Source organism: Fukomys damarensis, unplaced genomic scaffold, assembly GCF_012274545.1.
Source record: "Fukomys damarensis isolate Sample0158 unplaced genomic scaffold, DMR_v1.0_HiC HiC_scaffold_11, whole genome shotgun sequence".
NCBI lineage: Eukaryota > Metazoa > Chordata > Mammalia > Rodentia > Bathyergidae > Fukomys > Fukomys damarensis.
In genome coordinates this window covers 1,402,442-1,422,584 of record NW_022900923.1, presented here as the reverse complement: position 1 = coordinate 1,422,584, position 20,143 = coordinate 1,402,442, and the positions used below count along the sequence as shown (strand labels likewise).

Genomic DNA, 20,143 nt, shown 5'->3' with positions numbered 1-20,143 from the left:
CCGAGGGCCGGCGACCTTTCGGCTCGCCCTGCCGCCTCGACAGCCGTCATGGCGGCAGTCACGTGACCGCGCCCCGGCGCCACTCTGGCGCCCTACCGCCTCGCTAGCTGTCATGGCGGCTACCACGTGACCTCCAGTTATGCCTAGCGTCCCGTTGCCTCGGTAACTGTCATGGTGCCTGACACGTGATCTCCGCCTCTGCACTGGCTTCCGGTCACTGTGGTTGAGTATTCTCGGCTCTTCGACTCCCTTTTTTTCTCCCTAGTGGACCTCGATTTTGCCCTTCTTCCCTCAGTAGGAGTGCCACGCTGACTCTGACGGCCCGGGTAAGTGTGTCAGAGGAGGTGCTTTTACTGGTGCTCTCCCTCCCCGTTGACCCCCAGGTCCCCAGCTGTAGTCCCCCCTCCATTTTACTTTGGTCTTCATAGAATCCTGGATACTGCTCTAAAAAGCTCTAAAATAAACTGATGCCCCGTAACCAACGAAAGATAGAAATTCCATATTGGTGCCACAAATAAAAAATATTGACAGCTAGATTTGCCGAGTCCCCTTGCTCCGCTTCTGTACCGGCTGCCCTTGCTCCCCATCGCCCAGGCTGCATAGGGCTGCTCGGGGGGGGGGCGGTGTGCAGGTGAGCTCGGGGACCTCGTTCCTGCATGGGGGCGGCCGCTGTCCGGGGCCCGGCTGAGAGGCGGCGCCCAGAGGACGCAGGGGCGGAAATCTTGCTCCACGAAATAAGCGGAGACTGCGGCGTTGCGGTCACAGAGCTTCGCTTCGCTCAGGCTTTCCCGAAAAGCAGGTTTATCTGGAAGGGGGGGGGGCGGTGTGCAGGTGAGCTCGGGGACCTCGTTCCTGCATGGGGGCGGCCGCTGTCCGGGGCCCGGCTGAGAGGCGGCGCCCAGAGGACGCAGGGGCGGAAATCTTGCTCCACGAAATAAGCGGAGACTGCGGCGTTGCGGTCACAGAGCTTCGCTTCGCTCAGGCTTTCCCGAAAAGCAGGTTTATCTGGAAGGTGTTCCGATGGTATCTTCTGAAAGGTCTTGTAAAGCGTTTGAGTCGTAAATGAACTTCGGTTTTCATAGAGGATATAGTGCTTCTCTGGTCATTAAGTATGTGTTGCTTCTCAAAACCAGTGTTGTCACGAATGAGTGAGTAGCAGTGCCCGCTGTGCAGCCCACCTTTATTTCTAATAAGTCTGTTGACGACCTTGTGCCATGGCTTCCTGTTTAGAAACCTTGACGGAACTCTGTCTGACTTCCCGGAATCCGACTGCGGTACTTAAGGCCGCCTGGGCCGCCTGACCGCCCCCCTGTTCCTGACTCGCACTACCTACTGGATAGGCAGCGACTGTGGGCAGGAGACGCTGCCTTTTTTTCCTTTTTTAATTTAGCATCTCTCTTAGTTTTTCAATGTTTTCACTCTTAAGGTAGAAGTTATTAATCAAATGTACTTCTTTGTTATAGGCTTGATTTTTTTCCTGCTGTTTTATGGAAAATACTTTTATTCTAGAACTTGTGCTAGAACCAATCCATTGGTGTCTACAGTGTGGGGAAATATAATGAATTGAAAGCCTGTTTATTAGCTCTAACAGTGTTAAGTGAGGGTCACCATTGCAGTCTCTTATGGAATTTCGAACTTCTGGCCCTGGGTCCCTCTCACCTGCAGCTGTCAACCCAAGTCTCCGATACTCAGAACAGCATTAGCATCTCAGGTTCCTTCCTCACACAGTGAGCTGGAACTTTTCCATAAGATCGCCTTATTCTGGGGTGATTTCTGCACATAAAGTAAATGTTGCTACAGTATTGTTAAAATACACTTTTGCAGTGTACTTTAGCCTTGAAGTTTCTCTGGGCAACTTTCCAGGTGCTATTGTGTTGTTTCTTTTTAATCACCCTCATCTAAATGTAGACTCCCATAAATAAGAGTTTGCATATAAAATATATGTGTGCTGCTGGACAGTGAGATGTTGGAAAGAAGGTCGGGATGAGTATTGCAAGTACACAGGCATTACAGGGGGACGGGGACGGGGACGGTCGGCCCAAGTGGGCCTTTGGCAGAGGACAATGAGCAGTGACTGGTAGAGTGACTAAGCTGCTGCTCACAGGAGAGACAGAAGCAGGGTTTTGTTGATTGCTGGTGTGGGCCAAAGCCCAGTCATATTCACTGGTTCATTTTGGATCGTCAGGGCCAGGTCGTAACACTCAGCTCATCCTAGAGGCAGTTGAGTTTTTTGCGTATCTGATGCCTTTGTCCTGCACAAAACATCTTGGTCTTGTACTTGACAGACCCGACAGGCCCTCAGCTCCTGCTCTGGAACTGATGAGCTACTCAGCAGGTGTCCTCGTCCTGCATAACAATCCTGGCCTTAGGAGAGGGTTGAAGGACTTAGTGCTGGAGCTCCTGAAAGTTACAAGTTAAGATAGAAGAAACACACAGCCGCTCCCAGGGGTAGTAGGCAGACTAACCCTGTATCATAGTCATGGGCAGAACATTTTAAAATGATGAACATGTCGGGCTGGAGATTTAGTTCAGTGGTGCTGCCTCCTGCCTTAATACTGCAAGGTCCTGAGTTCAATCCCTGCTACCAAAAAAGAAAAAAAAAAAAACGATGAACATGCCTATGTGCAGAGGTGAGTACGGTCTGGCTCCAGGGTTAAAACGGCAGAGGAGGCAGGCACAGTGTGAGGACAGATGCCAGTCCTTTATCCCATTTTAGTCACCCATCAGGTATCGGTAGCCCCTGAAGAATCAGTGTTCTCAGCAAAAGCAGGCTCAGATCCTTCGGCAACTGTTGCCACATCCCAAATATTACAGCCTTATCTACAGCCTGGTGGGAACCTCATAATATAGGCCTTATGTGCAGCCTTCATGAGTTGACTAAAAAGGGAAGCCAGAGGGCTTATCTAGGATTTTTTTGGGGGGTAGCAGCTTTTTATATCACACAAACATTTTACTTTTGTGGTTTGTCAGGATCTTATGGTAGGTCTCTTGAAAAAATGCCATGCTGTGAAGGGTGATAGATTAGTTGCTCTCAGGGTTTGTCTCGTCTTCCCACCCTTCTGTTCTACCGTTGTCCTGCATATTCTCTAGTAAACTCTTAATTTAAAAATAATTTTTATACTGTATTCATTGTTTATGAACTATTTTGTCTTTAATTATATATATATATGTATTTTTTTTTGTGTGTGTGTGTGTGTGTACAGAAGACAGCTGGAAAAAATGACCCATTGGTTTCATAGGAACCCACTAAAAGCTACAGCTCCTGTCTCTTTTAACTACTATGGTGTGGCCACCGGCCCTCCTGCTTCAAAAATTTGCAAGTAAGTTTTGGTCAAAGTCAACAAGCATGAGGCAGGTATTCTTTTAGGTTTCATGGGCAATGTGGAGTGTGTAACACATTGTCCCTAACTTTAGACTTCTTATCAATTTGTAAATGACAGTGAAGAGTGAAATAATAGATTATTTAAACTTTGGCTATCATCTATGCCTTGGTCATTAATTTAAGAGTAGTACAAGAGTCCTGGGAGACTAAAGCAGTGACAGTGATAGAGTTAAGCTTGCTTTACCATAATGAATGAGACCCCATAGAGTAGGATATGGACATTATTAGTTGGCTGGCTAGTAAACTCATTGAGTTCAGAGCAGGGAGAGGTCCCAGTGACTTGGAATGGCCATCACAGAGGTCACACAGGAGAAAGGACTGGAGCTGGGTTTAAATGCTATGGCTTAGATCAGGAGTTGGCAGACTGTCCCACAGGTTCAGCCTGTTTGTTTTTAAAAATAAAATTTTAAAAGAAAAAATATGAGAAAACAGTAAAATGGAAACGAAGATTTTGTAAATAGGGAAGGATGGAGAGGATGAAGGGAGGGCAGGGTTATGGGGAAAAAATGAGAACCAAGACCTGTCATGTAAAGGCCCAAGATCCCAATGATGAATGTAACTGTACTGTATACCTAAAAAGTACCAATAAACTTAATGAGAAAAAATTAAAATAAAGTCTTGTTGGAACCCAGCCAGACCCACATCTATGTAAACCCTCCTGAGCAGCAGAACTGAGAAGTCCTGACTGAGACCTTGTGACCCACTGAGCCTGAAGTGTTTATTCTGTGGCTCTACAGAGAAAGCGTTCGGGAGGGTCCCAGATTGAGGTGGAGGGGAAGAAGAAAGTCACTTCTACCAGCAGAACCTGGAGAGAAAGGGAAGAGCGGTTTAGGTGCAGCAGATGAGAGAGATTTCACTGGAGCCAGCTGACCGGGAGGGCTGACTGGCTGTGGAGATTGAGAAGGGTGTGGTCTCGATGAGTTGAAAAACCAAGGCCGTAAAGACCTCAGTGGGGCCAGTAAAGGAGAATCAGGAGTTGTCTAATCTCTAGACCTCTGTCAGCAAACTTTATTTTGAAAGCCACTATATAGTAAGTATTTTAAGTTTTATGGGCCACATATACTCGCTTTCTTATTCTGCAACCTATATAAATATAAAAATCATTCTTAATTTGAGAATAGAACAAAAATAAGTTGTGGCCATACAAAAACAAGCTACAGATCGTAGTTTGCTGACCCCCAGTCTGGCCTCCTGGATGCTGGTCACCGAGTAGCTGTTTGTCTGCAGCATTGAGCAAGGCTCTCAGCTTCTTTGGACCTGATCCCTGGATATCAGAGTTACAGCCTAAAGTATGTGTTTCTAGGGTTCATTTTCTCAAGTTCTATAATTTTAAGATGAATTTGGCTTTACACAAGTTGGGCTTTCAGTGACATGGAAATTTCTGGCACACAATACTTGAGCCTAAAATAGGCCTGAAGGATTTAAAGAAATTCATATTTCTTCTTAGTTCAGGAGTCACCCATTCAGTTTCTAGATAAGTACCTTGATGGCATGTTCATAAGCCTGCTCACTTCTGGTCAGCGATGTGTGATTGATAAGTACTCCCTCGAGGTGAGACTCCTTAGAATCAGTGCTAATGCATAAGCAGCACCTTGAGACCAGGATGAAGTCTGTCCTCTCCTCTAAACATGAGAGCTATATTATAACCCCTCCTGATCAGAGGAAAACACTTCAAAGCTGATATTCTTGCAGTCAAACATTTTGGGTGTGTGCTTTATCCTAGCACCTCCTAAATTCTGGGTCTATAGCCCCTATTCTCTGGGCACCTTAGAGTTAGAGTTGGTCTTTCTGTAGTCATCTGTACACATTTCAAGTGTCTGCAGCCTTTGTGATTCTGGAACCTTCAGTAAACTAGTTAATTGCCTTCTGGACAACATAGGAAGGGAAGTTAACAGAGCAAGTTAGAGCTGACAGTTTAGATCTGGAAATGGAAGTAGTGGAAGATGAGATCTCAAAAGGGAAAACCAGAGAGCCAAAGACCACAGTTTTTCAGGTGAGGATAAGGGGACATAGGAAAAAGTACAGAAAGAACTTGTAGAGATGGGAGAAGTGCCTGGGAAACTTACCATTATGGCGAATAAAGATTTTTGAAGGGGAAAGGGTGGATCTGCAGTATTTTTGCTGCAGAGAAGTAAAGGAGAATAGAAACTTGGGAACAGTTCTAAAACTTCTCGGTGTGAGAATGGTGAATGCCTAGTGGTGGAATGCATTTCACTTTTGAAGTAGAGTCCCTTTAGGGCCCAGGATTTAGTTCAGTGGTGTCACCGCCTGCCCCGAAAGCGCAGAGTCCTGAGTTTGATCCCGGTTCTGCGGGTTGGTGGCGGGGTGGGGGGGGGGGGGGGGGGGGGGTCCCTTTAAAGAGATACTAAAAGTAGACACAGTTATAGTCAATGTCCATTTTTTCCAAACACTTTTATCATGAACTGGTTGAAGTTGGTCATTCTTAATTCCTCCCCTCCCTTTGAAATGCAGGCATCTGCTTGATTTTTTTAATTAAAACTTGGTATATATTTTTATAACAATTGTTTCCATGATTTGTCCCTTAATTGGACTGGGCTGATTTTAGCACAGTATACCTTTTTAAACAGTTGTTATTAGTAACCTCATTCTCTAATTAGATTTATTCCCACGTACTTGGTGATAGCTTCAAGGAAGTGGAGTGCATATTAAGTGGTGTATTTTAAAGCTTTTGTATTGAAACCTGCCAGCCGCTTTTACATGGAGCGTGTAACACAGCCTTGTCCTTTACCTTCCCTGCTTCGTGTAAGTGACCTGAGATCATCCAGGATGCGGCTCCTCGAACTGTTCACTGACCTGAGCTGTAACCCAGAAATGATGAAGTCTGCAGCAGATTTGTACTTTTCACTTCTGCAAGGTTGGGTATTTATATTCACTTCTGAGTTTAAAAAAAAACTTTGAAGAAGCGCACATTAATTCTTAGACTTCTTAAATTTGTGTAGCTTAGTGTTGCAGGCTGTGATAGGCATGAGTTTCAAAACAGATTATAATGGTAGTGTGTGTTCTGACATTTTGGAAATTAAATGTATTGTGCTTCATAGGATGTCCTCTCAGGAGACAGTGTAAGATGTAGTCAGGGAGAGAAGGGCCAGAAGTTTCATTCAGACACCTGGAAAAGTAATTATCTGAAAAATTTAAAATAGAACATGATATTTCTTCTAAAACTAAAATGACTTGTATCTTCTTATAGGTTTCATAAATTCACCAGAGGAGTCTACTCAGGAAAGCAAATTACGCTATATTCAGAATTTCAAGTGGACTGATACATTGCATGGACAGGTTCCAAGGTAAACAGTGCTCACGTAGGTCCTGAACCAAAGCTAGTTGTTAACTCATAGCCTCTGTGTTTGAAGGTGATAAATGTAAGTCTGAGCAGCATTTTTTCTTACCAGGAAAGTAATTAAAGGCATTTTAAGTGAAAATGTAACATTTCTTCCACACCAAATCTATTCTTGAGATAAGCAGTATAAATATTGACAGAAATGAGCAGCTGTGACTTAATTTTAACAACACCTAAGAATGTTTAGGGAATTTGGAACCCAGACTGACTTTCAATCTTTGCCTACCTTTAAGCCAAGCAGAATTTTGGTTTTTCCCTACTTTCCCTGCCCAATGGATAGTTCAGATGTCTTTGGTCAGTCTGGTTTTTCTCTTAACTGCATACTCTTTTTGATTCTCAGCATTTGTTTTCTCCTTGTTTCTCTTCACTTTTCTGCTCTTTTTTAAAAAAACTTCCCTTCAGAGTTTTTCATCCACCACTATTTGTAACTACTACTATTTGAAACTATTTGTAGTAGATCTAATTATAACAGGAATTACATCATTACAGGCTAACTTTAGTTGGCTACTTCTTTGAAAACACCACTGGATTGTCAAGGGGCCCATATATCTTGATTTGCTTTAGAATTACTGTTTTATAAAAACAGAAAGGAAGAGACTGGAGATTGCACAGGAACGGGGTGGTGCATGCAGGAGAGAGAGTGGCTGTGGAGTCTCACCTACTTAGGTGCACACACAAGTTTTCTGCTGAACGCACGTTTGCTGCTCCAGGAGATTGTGGGTCACAGGACTTAGGAACAAAACAAGAAAACTTGCATTAAGTGAATAAGAATGCAGGCATTTAAGGAGATAATCATCAAATGTTAGTTTCCTTCCTTGTTTGGGAATATTGTATGTAGATTTAATAACCTGGGTAGGAAGCAGGGAATATAGGTCCTTTCTAAATATTAGTGTTTTGGCATACTGAGATTTTCTAATACTTTTTTTGTTTTTCTTTATAATCCCTTTTCATCCAAAATTAAGGAAGTTTTTAAATTTGACTATCCTTAAGCAAACCTTTATCATTATTGCTTTGCAAACTTTAACAGATTCTAAAATGTTTTGCATTTCGTAAATTTGGCACTGTTCTCTTGTGCCAAATTTTTGTTCCATGTTACATCAAGCTACTGTTTATCATTGTTCCAGCATTTTATGAGATGGGGGGATTACATGATGAAGACCCTAAGTAATACTGAAAATGCAGCCCACGTGAGATGTGATTTTCACTTAATCAGTAGAAGCAGCTGTGAATATATCAGTTCTGAAAAGGGTTTCTTCCTTGGGGTGTGCTCTGAGTACCACTTAGGTGTTGTGCCACAGAAGTGGAGTATTTTGGAACAAGATAGATTGAAGTAAATGAAAAGGGAGAGAGCTGGTCCTGAGTCTTCACATACAGAGCAAAACTGTCTCATTATTTAGAGATGAATTTGTACATTATATGTGCCTACTGGATCATCAGGTATCACTCAGAAGTTCTTCATGATGTAAAGAATAAGCCATTCTTTCACTTCTTTTTGTTTTTCATTCTTTCATTTCTAAGAAGATAAAACCATTTTAGGGAGTTTTCTTAAAAACATATATTTGCACATTATAAATAGGAGTTTATAAATTATTCCTTTTTTTTTTTTGGTGTTTTTTTTTTTTTTTTTTTTTTTTTTTTTTGGTTTTTTGAGACAGGTCTCACTTTGTCTTTGAGACTGACCTGGAACTCACTCTGTAGCCCAGGCTGGTCTCGAACTCACAGCGATCCTCCTGCCTCAGCCTCCTGAGCGCAGGGATTACAGGCGTGCGCCACCACACCCGGCAGAAGTTTATAAATTATTCTTAATTGCAATACGTTTTCTAACTCTTTGTGGTAATTGCAGTTGAACCCAAGGCCTTACACATGTTAGGCAGCACTCTAGCACTGGGCTACACCCAAGACCACAGATTTTTTTCTAATCTAAAATGTTGACATGGCTCATCCCTTTCACAATAAATAAAAAATACAAAGTACAGTTAAAATTTAGTGTTTTTTTTTCCTTTGGGTAACTTTTCTGTATCTTAGTGTTTCATGTGTAAAGTAAGTCTGTCCTGCCTTCCTACTTCATCATTTGAAATAATGTGTAGGAATATTCAGGCTCTTGGAGTGACAGTGAATATATTGGTGTTAGTGTTTTATTTGCTTTATATGCTCTCTCTGTCTCCTTTATGCCCTAATTAGTGATAGATTATGAAGGAAACAAGGGGTAAAAATGTTTGCTTTCAAGACCTTCTTTCTTTGTAGAACACTCATTGGCTTGGCATTCAGAACCCTTCTTCAGTTAGATTTCTTTTAGGCTTTTTGTACTTCTTTGCCTTGATTGCTTTTTACATACTGTCTGCTCCAGTCAAACAGGTGAGTTCAATTCTATGGAAATATCTTGTGCTTTTGACAGCATCATTTCCTCACCTGGGGTGTCTTTCTGTTTCCCTTCTAGTCATCGTCATTCAGGGCAGTTTAGATTTTATACATACCAGTAAGACTTCGTAATGATTCTAGCCTAAAACCACCTCTCCTCTGAATTCCATTTTCTTAATACATTGTATAAGTACCACCCATTTCAGAATAAACATACTGATTCTGGACCCTGTCCCAGACTTTCTGACTCTCTAAAGTTAAGCCCTAAAAATTTGTGTTTTTAAAGCTATTCATGTAAAAGTTAACTTTGGGAGCCACTATTCTCAGTTTATTAGTTAAAAGTGCGAAGTACATACTGGACCAATGTATTTAACCATTTTTAACCATTGTTTTTTTTAGTTTTGTTTTTGGTACCAGAGATCAAACCTCAGGACCTTGTGCTTGTGAGGCAGGCAGCGGTACTGCTGAGCTAAATCTTCAGCCATAACCATTTTTAATTACTGTGTGACTTTATCTCCTCATCTGTATTAAACACAAGAAATCAAGAACTACTTTCTTCCTTTTTTCTCTTTCTTTGGATACACACACATATAAGTTAGTTTATAGTTTGTAATTGTGAACTGAATATCTAGTATACTTCATTTAGCAATGTCTTAATAATTTGTAGAACTTAACTGAATGTATTTTTAACCCCAGTGCCCAGCAGGATGCTGTTTTTGAATTAATTTCCATGGGATTTAATGTAGCTTTGTGGTATACCAAATATGCTTCAAGACTGGCTGGAAAAGAAAAGTAAGTTAAAAAGAAAAGTTTATGTGCATGTCTATGTTATCTTTCAAATATATTGAGGTTCATTTTTTAAAAATTCTTGGCCATTGATTAAAAAGTGCTACTTAGGGTAAGTGCTTATATTTTAAGTACGGTGTTAGAATTATGAAGCCTAGCATTAAATGGGAAGTTTTTTAATAATCTTGTTATGTGGAAGGTCTTTCTGAAGAAGACCCAAAATCATGAAGGAAAAGATTGAATAGATGACTACATAAAAGTATTATAAACAAAGTTCAAAAATAAACTTCAGGGTTGGCCAAAAACATTACAGTGCATATGATAAATTGTTTATTTTTATAATGTATGCTCTTACAAATCAAAAAGGAAAATAACAAACAGGTAATTCATAGAAAAACAAAAGGCTCATAAATATATGAAAAAATGTCTTGAAGGACTAAACTGCAAAGTAAGATGATTTATAATTTTTATATAGCTAAGGTGGATACAGTAATTGGAAACTGGCTGTCAGTTATGATTCATCCACACATAGGAATAATATACAGCTACTTTGAAATGAAGCTGAATTCTGTGTGCTGACATAAAATTATCTCTGTACTATAGTGATTAAAATAAGCAGATGTGCATATTCTGAGTGTTTAACGTTTGTCCTTGTTTATGATGGAAGAGTCTGGAAGGGAAATACGACTTTGCCCAGAGTTTACCTGTAGGCAGGGTCGTCTCTTGTTTTTTCATCTGTTCTGTCTTCTCTTTGGATATTGTCTTAGCTATTTTCTCATTGTTGAGACACAATACCTTATAACCACAAGTTAAAGAAGGAAAGGATATTTTGGCTCACAGTTTGTAGAAGTTTCATTCCATAGTGAGCTGCTTCCAAGGCAGGACGGCATCACAGAGGAGGAAACAGTCCATGGCAGGGTAGGCAGGAAGCAACAAGATTTCCTTCTTTCCCTTGTTATTTCTTCTAGACTACAGTTGGTTAGTGGGTCTTCTTTCTCAATAAACCCATCGCCCACACCCAGAACTGTGTTAAATCCATCATTGGACTAATCCAGTATCACACCATGATCCAGTTATGCCCAAAATCCCCATGTATGAGTGCATGAGGCTTTGGGGGACAGTTAGATATTAATCATAAAAGATATTTTTCATGTGCATTTTTTAAGTGTCAAAATTAGATGTCTTCGCGGAAGAAAACTATTGGTGATAAATAATTTGGTTTAGTAATTGTATATTAGTTGTTGGTATTAGTAGCACAAATCAGATCCATCCTCTAACTAATGCACTTGTTGTCTTTAAGCATAACAGAAGATGAAGCAAAGGAGGTCCACCGAAGCCTAAAAACTGCAGCTGGGATTTTTAAACATTTAAAGGTAAAGAAAAAAAGTTAAATTGTATGTATTTCTAATGCTTTAATTCTTCAATTTTTTTTCCAAGGGAATAAAATGGTTTCCTTTTGTAGAGTCCAGTCCTTCCAGACCCTGTGGAACATCTGCTCCTAGATAGACTACCCCTTTTTCCAGGAAGCAGAACTCTGAATACTCAAGTCCCTTTTATAAAATGGTGCAATATTTGCATGTAACTGAGATACATTCTCCCTTATACTTCTTAATTTTTTTTTCCCCCGTGTTGGGGACCGAACTTGGGACCTTGTGCTTACGAGTCAGGCGGTGGCACCACTGAGCTAAATCCCCAGCCCTCTTATACTTTTTAAATCATCTGTAATAAGTACATGCTGTGTAAATTGCTGTACCGTACTGTTGAGGGAGGAATGACAAGGAGTGGTGACATGTTCGGCACAGATGCCATGTTTTTTTGGTTTGGTTTGGTTTTGGTGGGGGTGGGGGGGAGTTGTTTTTTGTTTTTTCTGGTACTGGGGATCAAACTCAGGACTTTGTGCTTACCAGGCAGGCGTGGTGCTGCTGAGCTATATCCCCAGTAGATGCCATGTTTTTCTCAAATGATTTCAATTCAAGGTGTTTGGTCTGCAGGCATGGAACCCTCAGATAATACAGGGCCAGCTGGTCACGTTCTCTTTCCGGTGTGAACTGCCTGATTCATGAGGGCGGCCAATTTCTGATTAGTTGTGTCTCCATTTAGTATGGAAATTCCCAGTCAGTCTCACAATTAGAAAATTCAGGTTATGATACCATGCTTATTTTCGTCTCTTCTGAAAAGACAGGAGAATACAAACCAGAGAAATTAGTTTTTCTTACCATCTCTCATTGCTCTCTGGAGCATCTGCAAAGCGCAGGCCCGATTCTACCACAGCCGAACTTCAATTGTGTCCTTAATGTCTCAGTGCAAACACCAGAGGAGCAGTCAATCACATTCTAATGATACTGAGCTACCTGGGGATGTTTTGGAGTTAGAGAAACAGTAATGTTATTTTCCAGCCAGAATTCCCTTCACCTCATTCTAATTAAACTGCTATTTACTGAAAGCCTCCTGGAGCCCAGTGTTGGGTTTGTTGTTGTTGTTGTTGTTGTTTTTATTTTTGGTACAGGGCATCGAACTCAAGACCTTGCAATTCTGAGGCAGGCGCAGTGCCGTTGAGCTAAATCTCCAGCTCTGTGTTGGGTTTTTGATGGCATAAGGTGCTTTTACAGTAATTAGAGGCTGTGAAGAACTGGGTGTGGAGTTGTAGTGTTTTTTTTTAGCTCTAATTATTAATGTGAATGAACAATTCAGGCTGTCAAGCAAAAGGGAATTTTGGTTACTTAGTTAAAACATTTTCTAAGTTGAAGTTATTTGCATTTCTAAGCAATCTATATACTGTATCCAAATTTGCTTTTGAATTTCTTTTAAAGCTGACTCAATATATATAGAAGCTTATATTCTCTGTGAACTTATGGTTGCTCCTTTTCATTTGTGTCTTCAATCTCTGGTACGTCTCCAAATGGACTCACGACTCCATTTTCCTCATCTCTAATGCCTGGGTTAAAATAAAACTTGGCGTCTTTGTGCTCTGTTTTCTTTTGCTCAGGAAAGTCACATCCCAAAGCTTATCACACCCGCAGAGAAGGGACGGGACCTGGAGCCCCGGCTCGCAGAGGCATATATTGTCCAGTGTCAGGCAGAAGCTCAAGAAGGTATCCTGAATACTGTGAGATTGTTTTTAAAGAATATCTATATTGGTATTTAATTTTTTTCTCTTTTAAATCAGAAATAGCTGTATAGCTGTAGTCTTATTTTCAGGTTTTGAGAAATTTGTGGGAGTAACTTCCCCTTTTAACATCAGGCCTCGTAAAGGAAAAGGCCTTTCAGATTAGTGGCTCTTACAGGTTTTGGAAAAAAATCAATTGTGATGGTTTGTACTTCTAATCCCGGCTACTTGGGAGGCTTGGAAAGAGGATCACAAGTTCAAGGCCAACCTAGGCAACATAGTAAGACCCCCATCTCAAAAAAAATAAAAAATAAAAAATAAATGAATGATTTTGGTTCCATACCATTCCAAACAGTGAGACTCACGTGATAATACAGAATTTCATAGGGTTTGATCTTTCTTTATTTCAAATTCTATTCCTCTAAAATTACTGCTCTTACTGTACCATACTATTAATAGTAATTCTCTCTCTGAGATTAGCTAAGTCATTGGCTGGTGATTGATTTAAAGAAATGGTATCAGAACCACCAACCTCAGTGTTTTCATTTGTGTTTGAATTTTCCATAACATTTCATACTAAACTCGGACTGCATGAAAACCCAGAAGGGTGTCAGGCTGTCTTTCACTGTTCTTGTTGGACTTACTGGGGAGGAACACGATTTATTTCCAGACCCCTCCTCTCATGTTTTCCTTACAGTGACAATTGCCCGGGCAATTGAGCTAAAACACGCTCCAGGGCTGATTGCCGCGTTGGCATATGAAACGGCCAATTTCTACCAAAAAGCAGGTGAGCTCCTACATGATTTCTTTTGTTATACTTTTAGTCTGTAGAGTTTCTGATTTGTAGCTTCTGGGCTGAATAGGGGATGGAAATGCAGATTTTTCCACTATCTGCAAAACTGGAATATCTTCGTTATTGTATTGATCTTGTTTTAAAGAAGTAGGGCTGCTTAGTGTTAATAGGCTACGTAACTTCTGCTAGAAAGGACAGGGCTGTGCTTTGTTAACAGTCATAACTAGTAGCTGTAAAATTTATTTGGTTTTGACATTGGTTTTGGTCTTTATAGCAATCTTACCATTGCTGCAGTGTTCTTATTTAGACAATAAACTGGCACTAAAGTGTTCACGTGCCCAATCTGTCACTCATAGGGGCGGGAGTGGGCCTGCCACTCTGGTTATATTATTCTTTGTATTCACCTATTTAAGAAACATGCATGTATTTCCATTTAAGAAACAGTTACTATTTTACCTGCCGAGTAAAGCAAAGTTAAAAAGATTGGCAGCCTTGGGATGGAGTCATACTTGTAACCGCGTTATTCTATCACATGATATATGAAATTCTTGTAGCAATAAAATAAGAAACTGAACAGTCAGGGCTCTCTGGGGAAGGCTTTCTAGAGGAAGGTGGCCTGTTAGCTTCATCTTGGAGTTCAGAGAACTGTTCTGAGTTTCTCAGGAACCTTCGGCCTGTGAGAGTAGAGCACCTGTCCAGTGAGATGAGCGGGAGCCGAGCACTTCTGGGGCTGCACATGGCTGCTCTTAGCTGAGACACAGGGGGCAGGGAGGGGGACTGTGCTGGGACGTGTGGGTCCAGAGTGATAGCTGGGACCTGCCACAAGACACCAGTTGAGTCTGCCTCGCCTGGATCTGCTCTAGAAGACCCAGGCTGTCGCTGACGGGCTGGCCCCACGGGGACCTTTGCTGACCTGGCGCTGATGGAGACAGCGAAGTAGGAAGCGGAAAGGAGGAGGGGCCTGAGCGGTGTGCGTGTGCAGGGCCATGGGAGTGTTTGACACAGGGTTCCGTGAGACGTTGCACGTCCTCACTGTCCCTGCCTTGGGTGACTAGGCTACTCCAAGCTGCCAGGTTACATAAACTCTGAAACAGGGTGTTGTGGCAAATAGTTCAAAAGGACTTTGAAGTCCTTGGGCACATTAGCATATCTGTAACTTAAAGTTCACTAATCATCGAACCAGAGGGGTACCGTGGTATTTAACTGTTGTTACGGATTTTTTGCATAAATGCTTGAGTTTTAGATTGAATGGCATTCTGCTTTTAGCAACAGAACACATAAACTAAAAGTCTTCTAGTGAATCAGGGTGAAATGATATTTTACTTTTTAAAATGTAACTTTAGATCATACTTTATCCAGTTTGGAGCCTGCATATTCTGCTAAATGGAGAAAATATCTTCACTTGAAAATGTGTTTCTACACAGCTTATGTGAGTATAAATAACTCTAAAAACAACAGATTGTTGGGAGGGCTGGAGATTTAGTTCAGTGGCACTGTGCCTGCCTTGCAAACACAAGGTTCTGAGTTTAATCCACAGAACAACAACAACAAAAACAACCCAAAAAAGCCAGGTCACTGGGGCTCACCTCTCCAGACCCAGATTCTTCAGCGTCTCACGCATGATGGACAGCGCACTGCCGTGGGGACTGCAGTGAGAGGGGAGGGCTGGGCTGCAGGAACAGCATCACGCATTGATGGGAAGCCTGCGTTCAGGAAGGGTCCCGCACACCCGGTGAGAGCTCTGCCGTGTCACCTGTACACTGAGCGACACGGATTCCACCTGCAGGTGTCCCTGGCAGCAGTTCACTGTGCTTGGTGAACTGTCAATAGCATTGTGGAAGTCACTAACCAGTGTAGTGTGCCCACCAAACACAGCTGTTTCATTGATTAGTATGACCAGAAGGACGTTCACAACCCTGTTTCAGGTCCAAGTCCATATTTTTCTTACACTCTGTGGTCTGTCTTGAAGCAAGCCATTGGAGGCCACGTGCAGTCTGTAGTGATGTGGACAATTAAAGAAGAAGCCTTCAGGCTGATGCGCCTTTCTCTTAAAGCCTATCCAGGCCTTAACATCAAAACACTTGTTCTGCCAGGAAGTGGCTCAGTGGTGCCTCGCCTGCCTTGCAGTTGCAAGGTCCTGAGTTCGATCCCCAGTACCAAAAAAAATTTTAAAAACTCTTGTTCTGCATTAGTACAGTACTTTCCTCCTTTAACTGCTCTGTCTCGCTTTTAATTTTGTTCTGGTACTGGGGCTCAAACTAGGATATTGCACTTGGGAGGCAGGTACAATGCACCTGAGCTAAGTCCCCAGCCCTGCTCTGGCCTGATTTTAAAAACAGATTTCAGCAAGTAACTTTTGCTCTCAGGATGCAGGTAGAAGGCTATTTGGGCTCAAGTCCTGACTGATTCCACCATTTATAGGAACAGAGATGGGGAAAAGCTTGCTCACATAGAGATGTAAGGGGTTGTGCATTAGCAGACGAGACCCGAGATGAACGTGAAGGCCTTTGTGTGTCCGACACATGCGTCCGTCTAGGGAGAGTGAGTAAGAATGGTCTCTTTCCAGGCATACTGCTACCATGGGCAGACCCTGCTGGCCACTGACAAGTGTGGCGAAGCCATCAGGTCTCTCCAGGAAGCAGAAAAATGTAAGTGTTCCTGTCTGAATTTTAACTCCTTCGTAAAAAAACAAAGGTTTTATCCTAAAACAATAAATAGGTAGCTGAACAGAGTTCAGCGAAGCTCCTAAGGGGGCATAGGTGAGGTCCCTGGAGGACCGAAAGCAGTGTTTCAAACCCAGATCCTGTAGCAGAGGCCCACTTTCCACTTGTGAGCACAGCGTGGATGTTGCTGCTGCACTGGGAAAACGTGCAGAGGCCTGGCTCCCTCGGACTTGAAGCTTTTGCACTATAAATAAGCAGCATGTAAGTGTTAACAAACGACTGTCTTTCCTATGCAGTGTACGCCAAGGCAGAAGCGCTCTGCAAAGAGTATGGAGAGACCAAGGGGCCCGGGCCAACGGCCAAGCCTTCAGGACACCTGTTCTTCCGGAAGCTGGGGAGCCTGGTGAAAAGCACACTGGACAAGTGCCACAGGGAGAACGGGTTTATGTAAGCGCAGCTTCGCGTCTCCTGTGTGGACTGTCAGTTCATAGTACTAATGTGTCTGCCTTTCAGCGGTGTCCAGGCTGCTCGGGCTAAAGTTCAAGTGGGTACAGCCTGTTTTTTACCCTGTATCTGCTGATGATGTGTAAGGAGTAGACTGCGAAATTTGAACATGAATTATTAATGCATAGCTCGCTTCACCAGGATGCTCCCATGATGTCCTCATTTTCTTTCAACTTTGTTTCCCTGTCATTCTTTCTAATGCATTGATACACACATACCTATTCCTTTGCACGTTCATCTCTAGTTGTACCTCCCTATAAAGTGGAAGATGAATTGTCTCACAATCTGTCCTGGTCCTTTCCAGCAGTTTTCCACTTTTGAGTCAGTGTTTAAGCTGCAGGTCACCAGCTCTGTGTGTTAGTAGAATCAGCCCTGCCCCTGCCTTTGTCTCTCTTCCCCTGGTGCTCTGTATCTGGCCGTACTGGACTTTCCCTGCCTCCAACACGCCCAGCTCTCCTTTCGTCACTGAGCCCCAGCTCTTTGTCTTCTCCTGTCAGTCTGTCCTGAGCATTGTCAGGGACAGTGCACTCTTCATTGGCATTCTGAGCTGCAGGAAGCAGAGAGATCTTACTCATCATTAAACTGGGCCTTGAATATGTTAGAAACTCAGGTAGTCACTGAATGAATGAGTGAACCACTATTTAAATTGCTTTTGCAGTTACTTTCAAAAAATTCCAACAGAAGCCCCACAGCTGGAACTCAAAGCCAATTATGGGCTGGTCGAGCCTGTGCCTTTCGAATTTCCTCCTGCGAGTGCTCAGTGGGCCCCGGAAACGCTGGCTGCATTCGACCTCACCAAGAGACCCAAGGATGACAGTGTAAGAGCTGGGTTCGTCCATCCGCGAGTTTGGAAGGAGGATCCAGAGTTAGCATTTGATAGCTCTTTGTTTAGATATGTGGTGCATCTAAGTGTTAAGCTGGCTAATTGCAGGGTGCATTGAAGCGGTGCAGATCACTCTGACGAAGCCTCTAGACCTTCAGGGTCTTGGGGTCTCGACAGGACTTTGTTTCCAGCAGTGATTTTGCCTTATAACGTGTCCCTGCTTCCTTGGAGAACAGCTAGGAAAGATCATCGTGTTTGCATTGCTGTAGCCCTACTCTCTTTGATTTGGCGTTATTGTAGAGTATTTGAAGATTTTTGCTCTAGTTTCATCATTCTATGAATCATCCAGAACAAAATATTTTATTTATTAACACCTAAGTACATCTTGAAATTGAGTCCAACAATAGTTTACATGGAAATTTTGAGATATAACTACCAAAAGACCAGGGACCTGTAACAGAAGGAAAGGGAATTATTTTTCAACCATAGCCCCACCCTTCAAATTGTATTTTTATGTCATTTCCTTCCCATGCTAAAATCATCATTCCTTAAAATAACCATCTTTGTATCCTGTTCAGCCTTTGAAACAAAGTCCCCAGGCAGCCTGTTATCATTGTAAGTTATTTCTGAACTGAGGGTCTGCTGCATGGACTCCCTGCTCATACCAGATGTAGGAGATGTGAGCTCGACTTCTGCCCACCAGCCTAGGTTTCATCCTAAATGTGACCTGTTGGCTGTGTCTTGAAACAAATTGATGTGTAGCTTCTGGAATAGCTTGGTCAGTCTCCCAGTTTTGCCACTTAATTACAGCATGGTCTCACAGTCTGAAGTGAAAGAGGTGGCACGTGTGCTGTCTTGAGTCATAACCTGCTCACGTTGTGTTTTTCGTTCTTCCTAGGCCAAACCCAAGCCAGAAGAAGAAGTGAAACCTGTGAAAGAACCAGATATCAGGCCCCAAAAGGACACTGGCTGCTCCCTCTCCTGAAACACTGTATGCACTTTGATTTTCTCTGAGTAGATAAGAAAAACCATAGAGCTTCAGTTCTTCCTCCTTAAAATGACTGCTCTGAAGTCTAGGCTAAGCATTATTCAGAGAAAATCTGCCTTCCGTTACTTGTTCTTGATTTTGAACGTAGTGGAGATGCTTCTTGCCTTGCTCCCAGACTCCCCCTTCTAGTGACGATGTGAAAGGTTTATTGTGCCTCAGAAACACATATTTGAGGGTTGGATACTTTTTCAATTCTGGGTAGGTAGTTTTGGGTTAATGTATTATAGGCCTGGATAATGTGTTTTCAGGCAGGTTTTTCTACACAAAAACATTTATTTTCCTTCCTCTTATTTGATACCAGAAGAATGACAACCACTTTTGAAGAGAGCAGGTTTACCCCCTCACTGCTGTGTTCTTTGTAGAATAACTTTTGTTCTGATTCATTCATCTTGCAGACACTTAAAATGACCAGAAAAGCTTCATACCAGATCTTTTACATGTATTAGGGTCTATAATTCACACGAAAATCAGTGTTTCTGTGTTGAAACCTTTAAGAACCTACACTTATTTTGTAGTCCTGTGCTTCATTCAGTCTTAATGACCCTACAATAATTTTTACAAATCCCTTTTCTAATGCTTTTTTTACTTAGAAGTTAAAACTTTGTAACAGCGCTTAGTGCTTTTATATAAGGGAAGATAGAATGGGAAATGTTTTTTAAAGAAATGAAACATTGCATGATATAAAGAAAAAATTTAAATGAGTGAGATAGGTTGTCCTGAATGACACTGATAACTACTTCTTTCCTAAAGAAGTCTTAGTAAAATGCCTTTGTTTCCTGATTTCAGTGTATATTGTTTTTACATGATTTTCTAATATATGTATCCTACTGGAATTGTATTGCTTTAGGCCAAAGGCCACCGCAAAAACTTTTCAGAACATACATACAGTATGACACTAAAAATGGATTATAATACGTGAAACAGTTTGATGTATTCACACTGAAAAAGTAGTGGATGTATAAAACTTCAACAAAACCAACACATCTGTAGGTTACTTCCTGTTGATGACTCTCCTGGGCATTAGGTAATTTTCATATTTTAAATGGTGATTGGTTTACTTAATAGAAATAATAGTAGTGTATTTTGAGAGCTTTCTGTATGCCCAGTGCCATGCTGAGCATGTACATAGATAAACCATGGAATCCGCACAGCATCCCTATGAGAAAGGTGTAAAATCTGCAAAAAGTGTAGAAAGAGGAATGTACATTACCTTGTGAAGAATGAATAGGTTGATGTCTGTACTAGGCTTTTTGTCACTGGGACAGAATGCTTGGCCCACTCCTTAAGGAGAAAAGGTTTATTTGGCTCATGGTTTCAGAGAT

At 42.0% G+C, this 20,143-nt stretch overlaps 2 protein-coding genes across 6 annotated transcripts in view; one reads left to right on the top strand and one right to left on the bottom strand.

Moving 5' to 3' along the window:
* The window catches only part of Aida (axin interactor, dorsalization associated), a 26,269-nt gene extending 25,411 nt beyond the window's left edge, over positions 1-858 (bottom strand). The window contains exons 1-2 of the mRNA XM_010642669.2: positions 846-858; positions 568-805 (exon numbers count right to left, since the gene is read on the bottom strand). Of these exons, the coding sequence (XP_010640971.1) occupies positions 568-805; positions 846-858 (251 nt within the window). The remainder of the gene's footprint in view (positions 1-567; positions 806-845) is intronic.
* On the top strand, positions 18-20,143 carry Brox (BRO1 domain and CAAX motif containing). Of its 5 annotated transcripts, none has more exons than XM_010642476.3 (13): positions 18-326; positions 3,204-3,320; positions 6,151-6,257; positions 6,591-6,687; positions 9,795-9,890; positions 11,185-11,257; positions 12,871-12,976; positions 13,688-13,777; positions 15,127-15,212; positions 16,350-16,431; positions 16,743-16,893; positions 17,609-17,768; positions 18,672-20,143. In XM_010642476.3, exons 2-13 carry the CDS (start codon positions 3,220-3,222, stop codon positions 18,756-18,758), a joined length of 1,236 nt encoding a protein of 411 aa, XP_010640778.1. In that variant the 5' UTR covers positions 18-326; positions 3,204-3,219; the 3' UTR covers positions 18,759-20,143. The 5 variants fall into 5 exon arrangements, with proteins under 5 accessions (XP_010640778.1, XP_010640775.1, XP_010640779.1 ...); XM_010642473.3 differs by lacking the exon at positions 18-326 and adding an exon at positions 820-999; XM_010642477.3 differs by lacking the exon at positions 18-326 and adding an exon at positions 935-1,012.

Coding starts and splice junctions, on each gene's coding strand:
- Brox (XM_010642473.3), top strand. CDS start 857: ATGGGGGCGGCCGCTGTCCGGGGCCCGGCTGAGAGGCGGCGCCCAGAG. Junction 1,000..3,203: donor CAGGCTTTCCCGAAAAGCAG/GTTTATCTGGAA, acceptor GTGTGTGTACAG/AAGACAGCTGGAAAAAATGA. Junction 6,688..9,794: donor TTGCATGGACAGGTTCCAAG/GTAAACAGTGCT, acceptor TTTTAACCCCAG/TGCCCAGCAGGATGCTGTTT.